The sequence below is a fragment of the Halichoeres trimaculatus genome, unplaced genomic scaffold (genome assembly GCF_033239565.1).
Source record: "Halichoeres trimaculatus isolate MK-OKI-2021-1 unplaced genomic scaffold, fHalTri1.1 fHalTri1_scaffold_17, whole genome shotgun sequence".
Lineage (NCBI taxonomy): Eukaryota > Metazoa > Chordata > Actinopteri > Labriformes > Labridae > Halichoeres > Halichoeres trimaculatus.
In genome coordinates, this window is record NW_027437195.1 from 27,365,753 (window position 1) to 27,388,062 (window position 22,310).

The following is a 22,310-nucleotide window of genomic DNA, read 5'->3' on the forward strand; positions in this document are numbered from 1 at the left end:
GATCTTTTTGGTTTTCTTGAACCAGAAATGGCGAACGTTGGCGAGCAGTTGAGACGGAGAGGATGGCTACACTGATTCACAGGCTAATGAGGTTGTGAACCTTTTATTCTACAGAGTGAGATTCTGTTTGTAGGGGTGGATTGGGGTTGTTGGGCTTCAGAAGAGAGCAGAGAGGCCACTGGTTCACTCACAACTCCATCAGGAGGGGAAGTGAGCAACACAAAGTGTGCAAGGTGAAGTGGTGAGTAAAAGGGCATGTTGCAGGTTAAAAATCACAGTTCAGTAATTGATAGGAAGAAATTCTGAAATGAATAAATAATTTTGAGCCTGTTAAGAGAGGTGGAGACCGGGAATAGAGCAGGATTAGGAGGAGTAACGGCCATAGAGAGCAGTGGAGTTGTGGTGTGAGGAGAACCAGAGGAACCTCCAACAGCTAGGCGCTGTTAGCTAGTGATATGTAGCCTAACACTGTTTTCACATCAACATATTTAAAGTTTGGAATCAGATACACTGACTTCAAAAATAAGTGGTTTGAGTAGGAGCTGATCGTAAATCAACGTGCTTTGAGCTGTCACGATAAAGCCCACGGATTGTCAGAGGTCGATCCACTGATCTAGAGTCAGAAAACCAAGACTTAGCTACAGGGCTCAGCTTACGCTCACGTCAGATTAAATCTCCGACAAATCCTTGTTTACATCTGGCACCAGGAGGGGGCTGCTGCTGCTCCCGGTGAAACTGCAGTTCTCTGATGGGACGGCTGTCTTATCAGTCTCACCTGGACCTGGCTCCGGTTTCCCACCCTGAACTCCATTCATAGACTGTATAAAATAGACTCCATAATGTCACCAAGCACAAAACTTTCCTGTCCAGAAATGGGCACCACAGACAACTGCCTTTATGGTGGTTTATGGATGCAGAAAAAAAGTCCCGTCTCGTCACCTTCCAAACACATGTTAATCATCTTAATGGATGGTCAAAACAAATAATACTTAAGAAGAAACACAATAAACACGACTTGGAACGCCCCAACTTACTCACTACCACCTATTATTCACACGAAAGGTGGAGTTAGGGGTCACCATGTTGAAAAAAGAGTGTTTTAAACAGCGATTCTGAAAACAGACACTTCTTTCTCAAACTTTGTGCCATTTTTGTTGAATCATATAAAAATAATGATTGACTTATTCTACAACCATTATCAAGATAAAATTCAGTTTTAACTTACAAAAAAATTTAACCTGCAGTTTGGCCTTGAAGACCGAGATCTACCGTGATCTGTTGTAGTTTTGTTTTCAGTCGTGGTTCCTGTTCACATATTTCCACCAGGATCCTAGTTGTGTTGTTGGATCTTCTGGAACAAAAGTCTGAATTAAAGTCATTCAGGAGACACAAAATCTGCTTTATCTTAACAACAAAGACCATAAAGTGTATATAGTTCTATACAAGTCAAAAATCTAGTGAATAATTGTTTTTTTCATTTTTTTTTCAAAATTATGGAAATGTACATGTGGTGTCTTAGATTTTTTTTAATTTATTTATAATAATTTTGAATATTAATATTTCTGAAACTTTCAAAATTTCAAAAACTTCCGTAATTTTTTTTAATTAAACATTTTTCAATGTTTTTTTTTTTTCAATTTCAAAAATTAGAAAAAAAATTGAAAACTTTGAAATTACAAAAAAGTACGTAAACATTTCCAAAAAGTTTGGATCTTAAAAAAATTGTGAAAGTTTCAAAACAGTGAAATTTTAAAATAATAGCATAAATAAAAAATAAATAAATAAATAAAAATAAAAAATGTTTTAACTCTTAAAATTTGCAAAAAAATGGAATTAATTTTCATATTTTAAAATTTGCTGAAATATTGCTCTCTTTATCAGTTTTTGTAGTTCATAATGTCTTGCTACATTTTCTTTGAGATTTTTCTTGTGGTAGATTCAGTTAGGGGTTTTGTGTGTGGGGGAATTAGCCCTCATGGGGATTGACTCACTCTTGGAACCACCCTTGAGTGGCCACCTGAGGAAGTGCGGTCTTTTTGGCCTAATTTCTCAGCCCTGAGGTTGTTATTTGTTGAGGATCAGTGTTGGGTTGTTTTGCAGATTAGCTGCAGAACTACGAGCATGCAGGTTACCCACCCATCACCTCCGTCTCTATCTCCGTCTCCGTCTCCGTCTCGTAGCTCCTTCTTGCACCAGTGGAGGGAGCTGAGTCGAGGCTCCTTGCATTGATTGCTGCTGGATTTTACTTTTCAAACCAGCTCATGAGGAGGGATCAATTTGTTATGATCCTGAGAGAAATCAATGTTTGTATGTCACACCCTGACACTCCACTGGAAGCTCTGAAACCTCATCACTATGAGCACTGAGTCGCTTCAGGATGTGAGGGCTTTTTGAGGGGAACAGATGGAAGAATGGTGTGATTTTCCCTCCTAAGCACCAGCATCCATCTTACGGCTTATGCCGGGGATATTAATTGATGAAGCTCCCGTTCAAGTCTTCATTTGGAGCATATTTTAATTGAAGTGACTTTCATGCTTTCATAATTACTGCTGAGTCGCCCATTAGCTGAATGAAAACGAATGCTTATAGAATTTTAATCCATTATGATTATAACTTATTCTGGCTGAGGCGAGTCCAAGAGCTTCATGTAAAGGCGGTCCTTCAGGCTGTGTGGAACCATATTAAATCCCAGGGCTATGAATTATATACAGCACACAATGTACATGCTATGATATTTCATCATGCCACGGCCTACTTGCTGTAAGTGGAACATTAAATTATTCACAATCGCTGTTATATCACACCACTGCAGACAAGTGAGACATTATACACTGAGAGGAAAGCAAAGACTGGGTCTGCAGCTACTTAGAGGAGCTCAGTTTTTCTTTCTTTGTTTTCAAACTTTGATAGAAAAGTTACGTAATACAACTTTTTCACATCTTCCTCTTACCGTCCTTTATATTGCCGTTAGCATTGCTGTTAACCAATACATCCACCAGGGGGGGCAGCCCAGAGTCAAAAGTTTATGACATCAACAAACTCAAAAACAAACATGGAGACCATGGAGGCAGCAAACGTGGATGTCATGATTGATGACCAGCTGATCTTTAAGGTTCATGTGGCCTCGATTGCTCGGTCTTGTCGATGTGCCCTCTATAACATCAGGAGGATCAGGCTCTACCTGGCACAACAGGCCACACAGCTTCTGGTAAAGGCCCTTGTGATTCAATGCACCCTGCGTGTCCATTTATAACCAGCCCAAAACAGCACGTCACCCTGCTATTAATATCACTTCACTGGCTTCCAGTGGCAGCTGAATCAAATCAAAGCTCCTCTTCTGGCTTACAAAATATTGGCAAGAACGTCTCTTGCCTACCTGGGGTCCCTCATCCAGGTCTACACTCCTTCTGGCCCACTACGCTCTGCTTGTGAAAGGCGCCTGGCGCTCCCAGCTCAGCACGGCTCGAAATCACTAGCCAGACTCTTCTCCTCTGTTGTTCCTAAATGGTGGAATGAATAACCTAACTCCATACGATCAACAGAGTCCCTTTCTACCTTAAAGTGATACTCCAGGATAGATTCTACTTGACAAAAAACACAAATAAATGGACTCCCACCAAAAAAATCTGATGTCGGTCTGCAGTCACGCTTTATTTAGAGAATTTTCAGCGCGTTACTTTCACACAAAAACACTGCTAAATAAGGCTCTAGTTCCCATTGTGTTGTAAAACGGTACTACCTCCGCTGCAGAGCCACAGCTGGCTACAAGGCGCTCGCCGCTTTGTGTATTAGTCCATGCGCTCGAGTTTTTTCAATGGGAGTCCGTTTATTTGTATTTTGGGTCAAGTAAAATATGGCCCCGTCTGAGTGCAGAGGAAACCAGCAGACGAGCAGAGAGGGGGTGTTTGGTGCGTGCGCTCTGGGCTTCTGCTGCACAAAAACACTGCTGTAGGGGAAATTTCTGCCCTAAACCTTGTGATAGGACCCAACTTGTTCCATCCTGGAGTATCACTTTAAGAGATGAAGACTCATCTGTTCAAGGAACACTTAGACCCTTAATCTGAGCCTTCTCCTCTTCGTCCTCAGGGGTAGAATGAGTCAGTAGGTCTCAGACCCAGTTCTAGTGAGTTTTTAGCACCAATTACTAAAGGTTGTTAAAGGTGGAAGTATATTGTTGCAGCAATTGATTGTGGTTAGTTGGCTAGATTATTCTACACAAAATAATAAAACCTTTGTCATATTAACTAGGTTTTTCCGTCTGTCTAAATTCTTGCTTGTGTTGTATGTCGCTCGACAAAAGCATCTGCTAAATGTAACCGTTGAACTGTAGAACTGTAGGTAGTTGGACCCCAAAACCCACAGTACACCTCAGTTAAAGACCCAACAGCCAACAGCCTGAGTCATGATGGCTGATCTAAAAAAGACAATCAAATGACTCCTGAGTGAAAAGCAGAGCTCCTCTCCATCCTCTGGTTGTGTTAAAATCCCACTACATGCTAAAAATGTGATCAAATTACTCCAAAGGGTGATGATACATTATTGATTTGTTCTCAGCTTGGCTCTGTTGGCTGCAAAGTTGAGGGAAGCTGCTAATTTTTGAGATGATTCATCACCAGCAACCCTTGAAATATTCATCCTAGTCAGCTGATGTATTATTACAACAAAAACAGCTTTAATTAAAAGCCATTAGTCATACGAACGGCCTTTTCATTATTCTAAAACCATTCAGTGAAACAATAATTGTAATTATTACTGATTTATTAAAACAGGAATTCTACATTGTAGCCGGTTGTTGTGGAACTAAGAGCTTAATTTATATTCAGCTGGGTCGTTTATTCTACAGATGAATTTTAGTGAACCTCTGGAAAAAAAGACCTCGATTAGAAAGAAGTGAGACTGAAGTAAGACTCATTCAGAATAGGAAATAAACATTCTACTTGTAATTTTAGTCATTGTATGGCGTGACGCCGTTATCCAAAAGCAGCTTGTAGTATGCAACTGATCACTTTTTGACACCCGCTAGTTGCTCAGATGCCATTCATCAGTGACACCTGTCAATTGCTCAGTGACACTTGCCAATCTATCAGTGACACCATCCTTTCATCAGTGACCCCTGCTAATCACTCAATGTTACCTGTCTATTTATCAGTGACACCTGCCAATTGTTCAGTGGCACTCATCATTCACAGGCATTACCTGCCAATTTGTCAGTGACACCTGCCATGCATCAGTGACCCCTACCAATTGCTCAGGGACACTTACCCATCTATCAGTGGCACCTCCCATTTATCAGTGACCTCTTCTAATTGCACAGTGAACTTGCCAATTCATCAGTGATCCCTGCCAGTCGCTTAGAGACACCTGTCTGTTTATCAGCGACACCTGCCAAATGTTCAGTGGCACTTTCCAATTGCTCAGTGACACTTGCCATTCCCAGGCATTACTTGCCAATCTCTTAGTGACATCTGTCATTCATCAGTGACCTCTGACAATTGCTTAGTGAAACTTGCCAAGTGATCAGTGACACCTGCCATGCATCAGTGACCCCCTGCCAGTCGCTCAGTGACACCTTCCTATTAATCAACAACACATGCCAATTGGTCAGTGGCACCTGTCAGTCATTTCAGTGACCTCTGCCATTCCCAGGCATTACATGACAATTGTTCAATGACACCTTCCGTTCATCAGTGATTCCTGCCAATTGCTCAGTGACACATGCCTATTTATCAGCGACACCTGCCAGCTGTTCAGTGGCACCTCAATTGCTCAGTGACACCTACCATTCCTCAGCAATACCTGACAATCTCTAAGTGACCCCTGCCAATTTATCTGATGCCATTCACTCAGCATGTGTCACTGAGTGAATGGCAGGTGTCGTTGAGTGACTGGCAGGTGGTGATGTGCAATGAGTAGTATGCCATAAGCTGCTTTTGGATTTTGGCCCAATTGAATGTATGGGACACACTATATAAATAAGCGTGCCTTAAAGGAAGAAGCAGCAACAGGAACGACACGTTGAATGGAAAATGTGATCCTTTTATTAAACACTTCCCTTTTATCAAATCTAACATTTTGTGTCGTGTATAGCAGAAGCTCAGAAAGGCAGAAGGTGGATCCTGCCTGCTGCTCTGCAGCATCTGCATCGCCTTTGAGCTTTACCTCCCACATCACACCACCATCCATCAAACACGCTCTAAAAGTTTTCACCTCCGGCGTGATAAAGCAGTTGGAGTGTAAATGAAATCAGTTGTAGGAAGTGATCCCAGCCGACAGTGGAGAAGAAGGTCCTGATTTCACTAAATGTTGCAGGTGGAGGCAGCAGGAGCTGACACAACTTTAATTTGGCTGCTTTTGTTGAACACAATGGTTCGCTGTTGTTGCTGGGTGGCCAATCAAAACCTGTTTAACATCAGCATTGTTTGGTGAGGGGATGTTGTGACTGGGCTGTTGCACTGCTGGGACTTTCAGAGTGTGTGAGCACATGTGTTTATGAGCCAGTAAGGGCAAAATTTTTGCACTTAAGAATTAGAGATAGACTGATAAGGATTTTTCAAGGCTGATACCAATACCAACTACTAGTAGTCGATATTAGTTGAAGAAGCTGATAACCAATATTTGGAGCTGATATTCATTTGCAGTAAAAGTGAAAATATTGGTGTAGACTTTTTGAATATTGTTAACTCCAACATTTAACTTCATTTAAATGCTTTTATGCTTATGATTGCGAAACAGCTCCCAGGCTTAGCATGCTAATGTTAATGAAAACTTTAATAAACTGGGACTGAGATGTTTATAACAATTTCAAGCTAGCCTTAGATATAAAAAATGGACTTGTACTTAAGGAATAAAGCAAGTTTCTCCCCTTTTCGTCCACTCAAAGTGCCTTCACTCCAATCATTACCATCATCACCATGCAGAGGATGCTGGGAGACCATTCGTTTGCATTCACACTGCTCTGACTGTGTCACCTGGAGCAGTTTGGACTCTGAAAAAGAAAGTCATCACTTGGTCTTTGGATCACAATCTTGATTGCAATTGCTACCTTTCTTTCTAGGTGCAAAACAAACCATTGCTCCTCTCAGAGAATCCTTCATCCCACAACAGCATCCCCTGGTCTCTTTAGTGAGCCGCCTAAGCTAACAGGACAGTTAGCACTAAATCCTTTAGGGTTTAATTTGTGCAAAACACCTGCACCTCATGACGGATTTACTCCTTCATGGTGTGTTTAATAATCGCCCTTGTGCGGGTTGTAATCTAGATGAAGGTTGTGCTCCCAGTGTTGATTTTATGCAGGGTGATCGATTTAAAAGTAAAGCTAGAATCATATGAATTATGCTGAAGGATTCTGGTATTTTCATCACTTTCATTAACTCTGTGAAGCCAAGGACGACCACTCTCAGACCCTGTAAACCTGGCAGGGTTCTCTCTTTTTGGATAAATATGAGCAGCACACAGGGTCAGGAAGACGGGAGCTCACTAAGCACAATCCATCAATATCCGCTCAGAGTCCACCAGAGCTGCCGGAGCTGGAAAAGTGGAAATGAATCATTTAAAACGCTCATCATTACAAATGATAGAGTGCACTACTGCGGGGTTGGATTTTTCAATAGAAGCTGATCACAAACCTGTTTTTAAGGACACGTGGAAAATGAACTACACAAAATAAGTAGAAAAAGAACAGGAAGTGAGTCAGGTGCTGCTCAGAGATTATTTCAAACAAATATGAGAGGAATGATGTCAGGGGGTGGCTGTGGCTCAGCGACAGAGTAGAAAGTTGGTGTTCAGAAATCTGCAGTCGAACACTGAAAGTTACGAAAACGTAAGCCTGATATAAAAACTATGGTACAGATTGAGCTTATAAAGTTTGCCTGTTGTCACATTTCACAAAAGTCAACACATTTTAAGGTTGTACCTATGTAAGACTTCCTACTCCACCTGATCTGCTTTCTGTAAATTGACGCGTCGTTGCTCTGATATCCAACAAAATTAGCTTGAGAATGCAGAAAGCAACTGAAATCTCTGTGTAAAGGCTGTGTTGTGTTTTCAGCGCTAACAGAAATCAGACACACGAGATCCACGCAAGAAAATGCATGAGGCTTTTATGCTTTTTAACACCTGGCACAGTGTCCGTTAGTGTCCATTCCCAAACTGCAGGGGGCGGTGTAACACAAACGTACGTCTGCCAGAGTACTAAACAAGAGTCAAAGAAGTTTGCCTTTTGTTTACAACATAACATATCTGTCCAGGAGATTTTTCCTGTTTTTTTTAACCGATTCCTCTTCTCTGCCAAGAGTGGCCGCAATTTCACGCCATGACTTATTTACCACTCGGTTACCATGGTGATCTCCGTGTGAAGAGTCATACAGATGCCTGTATTTCTGCACTTCAACCACTAGGAGATCCCACTCTTCCGACATTTGTCCACACATATTTGTCCAGCAGGTGTGTGAAAGTAACCGCGCGTAGGTGCCGTAGGTGCGAAAAATGACGTCATTCGTCTGCACAAAGCCCCCCCCCCCGGTGTCGATCAATTTATGTCCAAATCTCAAACAGGTTGAAGGCAGGTGACGTGTCTGCCAATCAACAAACCTGTTTATTTCTCAGGAGTCTAAATAACATGGTTTTACATTTTTTGGTCTTTTTCTATGCTGACGATACACTGATGTATTTCTTGGGATCCCAAAGTACCTGCTCTCTCACAACCAGTTAACCAGTTAGTTACACACTTAACACAACTGGGTTATTCTATCAACTCAACTGCTGGGTCATGAAATGTTTAACCCATAATGGGTTATTTAAATGGGATTTGGGTAATTTTTGTGTAGATGGGTTAAAACCAAGGGGCAACACCCCGTTATTAAAAATGAAGCCTTTGCAAAATGCTAAAAGTTGCTGTTCATCGAGAATCTGATTGAGGCTGGCTGCAGAAAGACCAGAGGTCGTGTACACACCCAGCCCTAAAAACAGACTTAACGGCATTAAAAAGCATATTTACAGCCTTGTTCAAAAAAACAGCTTTGGTCTAAAACGCTGATTTCACCATCAACACACACTGTGTGGTGAGTGAATTTTTTTTCCTAACTCAACGGTGTAGAAGATATTAGGATCGTTTGATTGTCCATTCAGAGGCACAGCTCAGGTCACGTGACTGACGGGTGCCCTGTAGCTGTTCGAAGAAAATGTGGCGTGATAGCAAATGTGGCTGCGCCCACTGATTGGCTTCATTTCACGGTTTCAGGAACAGACGGGTGAGATCCTGGAGGCCATGTCCATGTTCTATACAGTCTATTGTTAAAACCCATCAATCCCAGCACCTTGATTGTTGGTGATTTGAATGTCATCATGTCATCACTTCAACAGATTTGCTCCATTAACACGTCAGGCTCCATGCACTGAGCACTCATTCCTATCAGCAGCTTTTCAGTTAGATATTATGCCTTTTGAGACAATGATTTTATCAAAGTAATTTTTATTCTAATGGTGTTTTGTAACCATGAGTGAGGAGGGGACACAGTGGCTATGAGACCTTTCTGTACAACGGGTGCCACCCTTTTTATGTGTGTATCAGTTCTAATATATGTTGCCGAAACAACCCAGAATTTTAATTAATTTAACCCATAATTGTATTTAATTTAACCCAGCATTTGGGTTGAATGAATAACTCATCTTGCTGGGTCAAATTAACTACTGTTGGGCTGGTGCTATAGTGACTTAACAGCCAAAATTGGGTTATTTTTAACCCAACTGTTTTCAATGTGTAGACTTATCTGCAATCACACATCTTTTCAGAGAGCTTTAATTTATGAGCTTGAGTTGTTTGCTGTTGAACTCAATACAACATTAACCATAAATGCTACTATTTGATGAACTGTACCAGAGCAAGGGTGAACCTGATTTTAATCCACAGTCATGTGGCAGGTCACAGTCAAAACATCATGTTGTTAAAAGACATCAAAAACCCAGAGTAGAACATTAAAAACAAAAAAAAATGCACAGAAATACAGCAACAAGAATATTTTGATGGCTAACCCTGAATGCAACACATGTCCACTTTACAGAGTGATGTTTATTTTTTGAACCCTTAACCACAGCGGCAGACCCTCAGGCTGTTTTGACTTTGATTTGAACACATATAGTGTGTCCCAAATTGCATACTTCCATACACAAATACTCAAAATTTTGAGTGTACTGTGTCAAAATGAAAAACAGTATGCATAGTATGCAAAAAACAAGTACGCAAAAGTACCCGGATGATGTACTCAAATTGGCCCGGATTTTAAGTATACAGCTGTGGACACTCAATGCACTCATTTCCTCCTCTGGCAGCAATGGCGGAAGAGAGCTGTGGCCGTTTGCTTAGCATGGTAAAAATACAAATAAACAATACATACCGGGACATCTTCAGTCAGTAGGAGGAGGAGGAGATGTGGTTGGCACCGATTACGGCGTAGCAAAGCGCGACAAAAATTCATTGTAATTACAATGAAAGATGGTAAGATTTTGATATTTTGATCGTGTGATTAGCTGCGTTTAATATACTACTGAAAAGACTTTGATTCGCGAGCAAATAGTGGCGGTATTTGGCAGAAATGCGCTGGAAGCCGGTCACAATTAGACGTTGAAGAAGAAGAAGAGGTCGACATTATGTCGTAATTTCCGGTAAGTATGGCGCTCGGCAGTATGCGATTTGAGACAGCACTGCACCCTCAAAATTTGCGCACTAAGCCAGTGAGTTTGTAGTATGCTTAGTACACTCAATTTGAAAATTTTGAGTACACAGTATGGAAGTATGCGATTTGAGACACACTGAGAGTCTTGTAGATTTGAGAGGTATTTAAACCTAAAGATGACAGTTTCGACCTTGTAGTCTCTTTGATCAACACCTCATTTTACCAACTGGGTAAATCTATGGTCTCCCAGAGCCAATTATATCCCAGAGTGTAACATGGTGTGAATGGACGCCTACGGACTCCTACTTAAGTTTCGATTTCATTTGGATTTCTTACTTTAATTTATATATGGGAGGGTTAAACCACTACTTATCAAATCCTCATGTTTCAGAATCAGCTGTTTGTCTTTGGCTGTGAACAGGTGAATTCTGTATCATCTCTGGATTCACTCATTTCGTCAGAGAAGTCGTTGGAGAGGAGGGAGCAGCCACATACTGCTTGGTCTGCTGACTCACCCTGAGAGGTTGACTTCACATACCATGACCTTCTATACATTATAATTATAGTCTTCAAGTGTATAATTATAAAGTTACCAATCACAGTAAGAGACACTGTGACATAAAGAGCAGAAAGAAAGTCGAGCTGACGAGGTGATGTGTGATGTGTGATGTGAACATCAGCAAATCCATTAAACTGTCAGCTCTGTCCCTTTTTTAAATCTGTTTCTTCTTTTTTTTTCTAGAAAACGCCATCCAGGCTTTCGGGAATGGATCCGATGTAAAAACGGGCGCCAGCCAGCCTGGGATGCCCAGTCCGGCCATGGACAACCAGATCCCCCACTCTGCAACCAGCGCCCCGGGCATTTCCATGGAAACAGAGCAGAACATCCTGAGAGCACAGATACCCACTCAGGTGAGACCAGATGTGAGACTGGAAACACCGTGTACAGGTTTGCCCAACAGAGGAGGAGAGTTAATGGAGACGGCGCGCGTTCAGAAGTGGATCCCACCGCTGCAGATAACCCAGGGTGTTTGTTTTATCCTGCAGGGCGCAGAAGACGGGTGGGATTAACAGTATCTGCATGATTCAGACAGCGGCGGGAACAAACTCAGACACAAAAATCAAAAACTGGAGCTGGAGCTCAAAAAATGATGTTACACAAGCTTATTGAAAGACTGAAGGTGTTGTTGAATAAGTCAACTTTTTCATCTCCACTTTCTTGGCTGGTTCTTGAATACAAATCAAATCAGACTTTATTGTCTTTCTGAAATGAACACAGCAGAATGAGAAAGCATTTTGCTCCCAGCGACTGTATCAGGAGAGAGCATCGAGCAGATTTTTAATGATCTGTTATTTGTTGATGCATGCACACCATTTCTTCTTTCAGTCCGGCGTTTCCATTCACAGTACAGAGAGCCTGTACAGATGTTCATCATGTGCCAAAGTGATAACACATGGATTCCTCTTCCTACCTCCACCTTAAAAACTCCCTTCAGGCTCTTATATAAGCATCAATCTCTCTGTGGCGTGTCTTTAATCAGCTCCATAAAGAGCGATATCAGCTGTCTGCTGCTCAGGGCTGTTGTTGTTGCTCTTAATCATGAAGCAACATATTACAGCGTGACAGAGTTACATGAAGCTGGAGAACATGACATGAAAAAAGGAAACGTTATCTTGTACAATTGTTTTTTTTCAATGTATTTTGACTGGTTTAAACTTCATAGAGTCAAAATAAGATTTATTACCAAGAAATTTTTTGCAGTACACAGAAATTGTCTTGGTCTTTTGGTGCAAACACTTAAAAAAAAAAAAAGCAGAAATGCAGTAATATGTATATAGCTTCAACTCCTCTGGGGAGGCTGTCCACATGGTTGAGGAGTGTGTTTATAGGAATTTTATAGGAATTTCTGACCATTCTTCCAAAAGCGCATTGGTGAGGTCACACACTAGGGTTGTATGATATACCGATACTGAGAAAGTATTGATACTCCCTGTTTTCAAGAAGTAAACAATACCACTTTTTTTTGAGGATCGATACTCCAAGGCATTTTTTTAGTCTGGATCAGACATTTTGACTCAGGCAACTTGTGAGTCTGCAGCCACCGAGCTGGGTCCTCTCTCCTCTCTGAGGAGTGGGTGGAGACTTGCTCTCTTTCCAAAGTGTGTGAGTTGTTGTGAAGTTAGACGGAGAGCCAGTATTAGCGTTGTGTGTCAATGCTTGGCCGTTTTCAGTCTGACAGAGTTGTTAATGTGCATCTTAATTACCCAATCTCGTGCTTACGACTTCACAGTTTGATTTCTTAAGCTGGATGCAAAAGTACAGACGGAGTTACAGACATGGGTTCAAGTTCCAGCGCTCCTGTGAACCGGCCGCAGCTTGTCGAAAAAGCCCGTGCACTGAGCAAAATTTGTTATTACTCTGCTTGTGAAGCCAACAGTCGGGGTGGCTTCGTAAGCTTATACATAAGATAAGATAAGATAAGATAAGATAAGATAAGATAAGATAAGATAAGATAAGATAAGATAAGATAAGATAAACTTTATTGTCCCCAAAGGGAAATTTGTCATGGACATAAGTGCAGTGCTGCTCACATTTGATGCATCATTCGCTCATACATACATTCATAGCGATCAACAGTATACAGTTAAAAATACAATACCATGCCTGTTGTAAATAACTGTTCCCACAAGGATTGGTTTCCTAAAGCATTCAAAGTTTCTTTCACTGGAACTCAGGGGCCAAGCCCAGCTCCTGACAAACAACCCCACACCATAATTCCTCCTCCACCAAATTTCACACTTGGCACAATGCGGTCCAAAATGTACCGTTCTCCTGGCAACCTCCAAACCCAGACTCGTCCATCAGATTGCCAGATGGAAAAGCGTGATTCATCAATCCAGTGGCGGCAACTCCACTGCTCTAGAGTCCAGTGGCGGCGTGCTTTACACCTTTACACCACTGCATCCAATGTTTGCATTGCACTTGGTGATATATGGCTTGGATGCAGCTGCTGCTATTCGAAAGCCACATGAAGCTTGGAGCCCTGTAGCAATTGACTGTGCAGAAAGTCGGCAACCTCTTTGCACCTCAGCATATGCTGACATCTCTCTGTCAGTTTTGTGGCTGAGTTGCTGTTGTTCCCAACTCTTCCAGTTTCTTATAATAAAGCTAACAGTTGACTGTGGAATATTTAAGAGCGAGGAAAATTCACGACTAGATTTGTTGCACAGGTGGTATCCTATGACAGTTCCACGCTGGAATTCACTGAGCTCCTGAGAGCGGCCCATTCTTCTACGAATGTTTGTAAAAACAGTCTGCATGTCTAGGTGCTTGATTCTATAGAATCACAATAGAATAGAATGTACTTTATTTATCCCTGAAGGGAAATTTAATTGTTTTGCAGATGAAGTTATGAAAGATAACATAAAACAAGAAGTTGTCCATCAGCTCATCTCCCATTGGTTAGAGTTATGAAGCCTAAAGGTTGCAGGAATGATTTCTTGTATCTCTCAGTGGGTGGGTGGGTTTTCGTGGGTGGAAAATGTAACCAGCACCCTGAGGCCAAGTATTTAACAGTAACTTTACTGATGTGGCACTAAGACGACAGTTTTAGACAATAAAAGTCACTGAATCCACTTCAGAGGTCGAATAAGGTAAACAGGTTGTTGTTTGTGTTTGTATATGCTCCAATTTACACTAAACACCAGAACAAGCTGATCAAGTCGATGCATTGGTCACGCTCGGCTGAGCTCTATAGGCTAACCCTCTGAGAGTTTATCATGTAGAGAATTGCAGCGAGTGAATGAAGGGAGCTTTGAAGCTTTGAGATTGGATGTAGCGTTATTGATCCCACAGGGATCGTTAGACGTTCACAGCAGTAAGAGGATTCAGGACAGATAGAGGCGCATAAAACAAACCGCATAATGAGAATAACAGAGTTTGGACCATTTAAAAAAAAAAAAAAAAACAAGCAGCAAAAGGGAATGTAAACAAACCCGTGCTACATAAGCTTATGCTATTGACCCAGGAGTTCAATTTCATATTTATAAATCAAAGGATAAACACAGCAGGGAAAAGTGGAGTCAGTTATAGCGTCTGGTGAGCGTACAAACAAGCTTGTGGTCGAAGAGATGTCGTCCATCGTTTCTGGAGAGATGTGAAGCACAAGCCAATTTACAGCTGAGATATGAGCAAAGACGTGAAGCTAAGTCAACCCATTAGCATGAAGCTACAGGGAATCCAAACTGAAGAGGCCAAACAAGGCACCGATGCATGCAGAAGTGTGCACACATGTAGGAATGAATGTCTTTAAATAGCCTTCTCTTCTCTTCTGTTCACTAAAATATTTTAAGGACTCAAAAAGAGGGCTAGTTGCAGTAAAGAGAAAAAAATGTAAAAAGAAAAAAAAAGAAAAAAAGGGTAAAAGGGTAAAAGACTGGCAGCTATGGCAACCAAATAAAAACCTTTAAACCAAAGTTAAATATCCTAATTTAAGTTAAGTGCAAATACTTTACATCAACAGAAATTTCCTATTTACAGTTCTGCAGAAAACTATCAATATTTAACAGATTTTTTCGAAATTATTACATTCAAACACATTTAATGTAGTGACAATGCAAAAATCTCTGCAGAAAAACATCTATTTTATGGCAAAATACTTTTTGCTGAGATGTTGTTTTGTAAAATTATTAAGAAGTTGCATCAGGGGGAACAAGCTGCATGGACCAGCTGTGTAATCTTTATAAGCATTTCATTTTAAAATTGACCAGCATCAACACATCTCGCTTTTTAAGAAAACACACTGCAAAAGTCATTAGATGCATGGTCCGTGCCATGTGGAGCGCAGACCTTTAAATATGCAGCAGAATCTCATATCCAGAGTTTCCTTTTCACTCACAGTTACAAATTGCTGACACAACAATAATTTGTTTGCTGCAAAATAACAGAAAAAAAAAATATATATATATAGACACAAACTGATGGAAGACAAAGTGCACAGTGATGCATGAGAGGAAAGTGTGTTTTGTTTGGAAGTTTTATGGTTTTAAAAAATCTGTTATAGATCAAAGAAGATTTTCTTGTAAAGACAGAACCATTTTTGCAATCATTACCACTCCAAAGATTTGTTCTGATTCTGGTTCTGGGGGTTGTGACATTATTTTTCCTGACTCTTCACCCACTATATAGAGTGTGCATGTCTATGTGTGCACGCACATGTTGGTGTGTTGCCAAACAGGACACTCGTGCTTCTTCCTAACGGGGGCGTGCCTCACACAACACAGTCATTTATAAGCGTATGAGCCCAGCCAACCGATGTATGGCGAGATGACCTTACTTATATGTTTTTTTCCTCTTCTTGACACATTGTTTGGCTGACTCGACTTTAGGCTGACTCGACCTATACTCCAGAGTGACTCATCTGGAAATTACGGTATACTGTGAAATCTTGCTGCCAGTGACTGTAAACTTTACAGCAACAATTTTCAACCTCTACTTTGGTTTGCTGCAGGTTTTAACCATAGACTGTAAAAAAAAATAGACGTCATCTTGCTCAGCTCGACGTGAGGTTGCCACAAAAACTGCTCTCCCTGGTGGCTGGCTGCAGTATAGGTCAAAAAATCCAGCTCCCCAGTCATTACAGATGGGCTGTGGTCAAACTTAAAAAATTGATACACCTTGTAGAAATGTTTCTCACGTCCAATTGTTGTGATGATTTGGCTGCCTTACATTCAAGTCCTTTTTTTATGAAAAGTTTCATTTTCATTAGTTATGAATTAGTTATTAGTTAATTAGTTATAAGAGGTTAAAAACAAGGTTTTACATTACGTCTAACGATGATTGACAGCTGATGTTCTGGTGGTGTGTATTTTTCTGGGGATTGTAAAATATGTGTCAGGGAGTAGAGTCAAGAAGTTATTAGACTCTATTATTTTTGTCACTCGGCTCCACTCAGATTCTCCCAGAATTCCTCACAGTCTTTACTGCACAGACTCTGGCTGAACTGGGTATTTTGGCTTCAAAACTGTACAATGGCAAAAAACGGAGCCTTGCTGTCCACTCTATATACAGTCTATGGTTTTAACTCTTCTATGTTGACACCAGAGGTTGCGGCTTCACTATCACCTGTTTTCTGGACGATGTAAAAGGTGCATTTCTGTTAACACCTGAACAAGCTCATACCCATATCTGCTAAATCACCAGTGCACACAACTTCTGTAAACATCATTAACGTGGCTCATACAGGGAACTTACAAGGTAAACACAATTAAACTCCACTGAGCATTAATTTTAATGTGGACAGCCTGTTTTGCACCAAACAAACACATATTTTAGTGCTGAGGACAAATTTATAAATACAGCTCGCTTCAGATGAAGGTATTGTGCCCCATGTGTTTTTTCTCCTAATGGGAACCGCAAGAAAAATGTAGTAGTTCACATTATTGACAATCTGCCAACAGATAGAAATAAACTTCCCAGGCTAAACGTATAACTAGGCCACTTACTGATTTCCACAGGGAGAGCTGAAGAAAGCGACCGAAAGCCCAAATTATGTATTCTCGCCTGGGGTCCCCTGAAAGCTCCGACCCACGCACGATTGTTCCAGCAGACTTTATCATCGTCTGACTGCAGAAGTGTTACGACACAGAGTAAACAGACAGAGGACGTTTCTCTACCTGGATGTGTGGTTGGAGCTCAGACTGTGTGGAATTGATGCTGCTGGAGTTAATTAAAGCAGTAAATAGGCTTTGATAGCTGCCTCATCATCACATACCAACATCCTGTTACTTTTTAATGACTGTCACACAAATTAACACATGACAGGAAACATACTTTGTGATGCTTAGGTTGTCAAGCTCAGTGTTAATTTCAAAGACACACTTTCACAATAGGTTTCTAATTTCATTTCTATTTCAGCGACTCCTCTTCTTATTTACTTTCCTTTTTTCTGTATTTTATTTATTTTTCTAACAAAAATTATCATCCAGAGGGAATCAAAGTCCCTCAAGGTTCAAGTTAACAGAAAGAAATAGTGTTCGGGCATTTTAAAATCCAATTTTCACCCGCGTAATGTATCACAGATTATTTCCAATCCAATTTTCACCTAGCTGGGAACCAGACGAGTGTGCCAGTTCCCAACACCTGTTCAGAAAGGTTTGATCCAGCCTGAGTTTGAGCTACGAAATATCTAACATATATGTCCGTCATCAGGAAAGTATGAGAAACCACCAAAAGAAATGTTGAGTAAAAATGTTCAGTCTCATACTTAACATGGGCAAAGTTTCAAATTGTAATGTCAACTTGTTGGATTTGCTCAGTTTGTGATGATAGGTCATTATTACAGATGCAAAATTAGCTAATGGTAACTTTTGGGTTGTTCTGCATTTTTTTTTTTCTTTTTTACACTTTCTTGGTTGATTTCAAAGTCCAAAATGTGGTAGTTTATCATCTTTCATCACTTTGATTTAGAAGACTTTGGTTTTCACTAACGGAAAATGTATTGGTTGTATGGCAGCAGTGGAAGAGGCTTCTGGAGAGCTGGAATTTAAAGTTGTTGTTCCCTGCATCCCCTAGAACTATGGGGAACGTAATATTCTGCCCTTCTTCAAACAAACCAGGAAGAAGTTTTTGTTCAGTTGTCAGTGTGTTATGTTCAAATATGTCCATGAGCCACAGAGCAGCCAACAGATGTCGCTCTGACTGGTCCAGGTGCTTTTTGGACTTTGATGATCTATTTTACCATACTTTACCATACAAACTTTATCTATAAAGCACTTTTAAAAACAACCACAGCTGTAAACAAAGTGCTAAGTGCAAAGTACAGGTAGATAATAATAAATTATAAAAACAGATAAGAAAAACAAACACATAAAAGGAAAAATACTAAAAACAACTAAAAGGAAATAAAAGGGAATAAGATCAGCAAAATAAACTTAGTCTCAGGCAAAGAATTAAAATAGGTTTTAAGACACTTTTTAAAAGTGTTAGAGGGCCTGTCTAATGTGAAGGCATTTACAGATAAGCTACTTTTAGAACTTCCCAATTTTCCAGTTTTTTATTGAAATTCAAGCACATGTGAATACAAAACTAATGCACACCTTTCGAATGTTAACCTGACACACCAGACGAACAGTTTCATATATCCGCCACAGAAGTATTCCACTCGTCCATCTGGGTAGCAGCTCTTCTGATTTGTTTTCAGAGGCGGGACCTTCAAAAAACATAGAAGCTGGTGATTGGACAACCGTTCTGATTGACACACTCACCACAGACTAATCCACATCAAGCCACGGTATGACATAGCTTATGTGCACCGCTGCTGAGAAACAATAGACAAACAACTACAGGAACAGCTGTGATAATGGCGTTTGTAAAGTTAACTTAAGAGTCAAAGGAACGCTGACAAGTACGAAAGTCTGCTGACGTCTGCTCATCACTTCCGCTGCTCCGGCCTCTCTTCCCTGATTGGGTTGTTAAGAATTTTGTTGAGTAAAAGTGTTCGTCAATGGAGCCTGGCAAGATGTATCTGCAGGATTTCATACACTGAATCAGGCAGGTCCATCTGCTCTGCAAGGTTATCCAAATGTGGACCCAGGAAGGACAGCTTCTGTTGCTCAGAAAAGAACAGCCAATCAACACGTTGTACTGATGAAAGGGATGTCTTGCAGATCATCTGGAACACCCAACACCAGAGTATAAAAGAAGCTGCTTCTCACTTGGAGCAGAAATTTTTGGGGTTTTTTTTCAGACTTTGGAGAGGGTCTTTGGGTTTTAGGAAAAACTTGGGGAGAAGCTTTTTGAGGCCTTTGGGGGGAGTGTCTTTAGGCTGTTAGAGGCTTTGGAGGATAGAGTAAGTTGATTCACTGCAGACTTAGGTACCTCACTGTGTTCAAAATTGCTTGTTTTGGATAAAGTTTATTAGATTCAGGTTGACTGAACTCCTTAGCTGATGTGACTCCATGTCTTCTTCCTCAATCTAGTCTAAGGTCAAGATCTCAACGAGGCCTACAGGAGGCCGGAAGCACAAGAAAAAGTCATGACACAAGCTCCTTTTTTTATGCTGTGTCTGATTTTATCAGTGTCATACATATTTTTACTCATGGTCATTCTGTTCTGAACCTCAGTGGCCTTCGCTGATGCTCTCCCTGCCTTGACTTTTCATGTTTGAACAGTCAATCTCAATTTAACCGTTTCTTTTGTTTGTTCTTCAGGTCAACGAGAACGACAGATTGTGGGGTGACGAAGAAGACTCCACCCTCCCCTCTCCGGGTCTGTCGGACGCTGCCGCTCAGCAAGTCCACCTCTGTCCTCTCCTCCTGCTGGGCTTCAGCTTCCTGCTCCTGCTGCTGCTCTCCGACCAATAAGAGGCCACGCTCACCTGGCCTCCACGGACAAACCTTCAGACCTGATTGGGGGGAGGGTGAGGGTGAGAAAGAAAGAGCCATTTCTACGTGTCACAAAGGAGGGGAGAGGGGCCACTCTGTCCTGCCCCGCCCCCTCGTAAAAATCACTCTTTATCTCTTTTTGTGAATCATGACTCCAGCAGATGTGTTGTACAGCTCACGCCTTTTCAGACGACATCCAGGGAGGGCGCCGCTGCCGCTACCGCACCTCACCACAGCGCAGGGTGGGAAAGAAGGGAAAGTACACACCTCATTTCCTGCTTCATGTCTGCCCAAACACAAACTGTTCCACACGACACACGCAGACCGCTCATCTGAAAACAACGTCCAAGCTCCGGAGACGGACCTGACTGAAGGTGTACAGAGACACTGAAGCTGCAGTGAAGAAAAAACTATAGAAAACAAACAAAACAGTAAAAAAAAATTTCTTTTTTGTTCCTGAACATTCCTTGATGTAAAAGAAAAATTACTAAATGTTAAGACTTTTCTCTCAGATGAGCTGTGATAAAGTGTTACACAAGATTTAAGGTGGATTTGTGTGTGTTTGTCCACATGCAGCGTTCTGCTCATTCAGCTTTGCTTTTTAATTTCAAGCCACGTTTTTTAATTCTTAATTAGATGATTTCGTTATGCAGAATGTTAGATAAAAAGCACACATTATAACCGAGTCCAATCACGATGAAATGTTTTTTGATTGTTTGCTGTCGTTGTCAAAGTGGCTGGATGAAGAGTTCATTTCCAAACGGAGATTATAAATAGAAAACTTCTGTTGTTTATTGGAATATAACATTAAAACAACCTCAAAAAGTATGTTTTTTATGTTAGTTAGGAACATGAATTGCACATTAGTCTTTAAGGTGTTAAAATTTGGATAATTTTGATGCTATGAATCGTTTTGTAAGAGCACTTTGGAAGGGGACTCTTCATTTCTTCTCTCATCTGGCTTTAAGTGCGAGGGCCTGACACACATTTCCATTTGTTCCTCTTCAAAAATGTATAAAAAAAATACAAACTATGTGGATTTTTGGTGAAGCAACAAGAGATGGAGACAACTTTATATTTTTTAAATGTATGTGGACTTTGCTGCACAGAAAACAGATATTTATCAACAAGTTTGTGAAGGATCATGCTTTGGATGGAAAGAAAAGAGACGGATTTCATGGATGCGTTCGTCCTTCCAGGGACTCATGAGATGAAGGTGGTGACCCGTGTTGGACTGCTACCTGCTGGGACTCCTCACACCGGCACACCGGGGGATTTTACAATATGCAGAGAAAAAAGCAGAGCTCTGATTTCTGAGCGGACGCGGAAAGTGTCAGAGAATGTGTCATCTTCAGCACTGCCGTGTGGAGAAAAGCCTGTTTGTTTTAACTATGTGTTATGTAGTGACACGACATATGCTGATTTTAACAGGGACAGAGAGAGAAGGGGGGGGGGGTTGCCGTGTGTGAAAATGACACATTCAAGTTGGACGTAAAACTGCTCCTGAAAGTTGCTCATTATGTTGTCAGAACAGCACAAAAGTTGTTGGTCTTTGCGTGCCAAGTTTCACAGGAAGGAGAAAAACTGTTTCCACAGGGTTGTACAGGCAACACCAGAATGTCTGTCTTAAAGGGACAGTACACTCAAATCACAGTCATGCAGATCTGTTCTGTTTCATTTGCCCAAGTTTTAAGAAATCATTCTCTGCTGCCATCCAAATACAATAAAGATAATTGAAGTTTTTCTTTGGGAGTGCTTGTCACAATTTGTCTTTAACCCCTTTTTTTCTGCAGTTTCACTGGTTTTCCTTTTTTTTTCTCTGGGTTTTAAAAACACTTTATTTTAGTATTGTCCTACAGTTTGGGGTAAGGGTTAGGGCAGGGTTAGGGTTAGGATTAAACCCCAACCTAACCCTAACCCTTTCACTCTTGTGCCCAGTGGTGTGTACAAAGGGCCCAGTTGAAAAATAAGCGCTACAGGGCCCTCTTTGGAGCCAATTGATGCGCTGAAGTGCCCCCTTTAGCCAAAACATGCGCTACAAAAGTCCCATTTGAAGCCAAAACAAATTTTCAAAAATACTAAAAAAAATCATTTTTAAATTTAAAAAGAATTTTTAATAAAAAAAAAAAGAGAAAACAATAAGGGCCAAGAATTTGCAAAATTATCTTCTTTTTTATTCAAAACTTAAAATAAAAAAAAAAAAATTGAGAACTTTTATAATTTAGAAAATTTGCCAAAACTTCATAATTCTGTGAT

At 40.8% G+C, this 22,310-nt stretch overlaps 1 protein-coding gene across 1 annotated transcript in view; it reads left to right on the plus strand.

The window, feature by feature from the left end:
- Positions 1-21,798, plus strand: part of gfra4a (GDNF family receptor alpha 4a) — a 263,440-nt gene extending 241,642 nt beyond the window's left edge. The window contains exons 7-8 of the mRNA XM_074692051.1: positions 11,413-11,582; positions 19,881-21,798. Of these exons, the coding sequence (XP_074548152.1) occupies positions 11,413-11,582; positions 19,881-20,033 (323 nt within the window). The 3' untranslated portion in view covers positions 20,034-21,798. The remainder of the gene's footprint in view (positions 1-11,412; positions 11,583-19,880) is intronic.
- Positions 21,799-22,310: the final 512 nt, after the last annotated feature.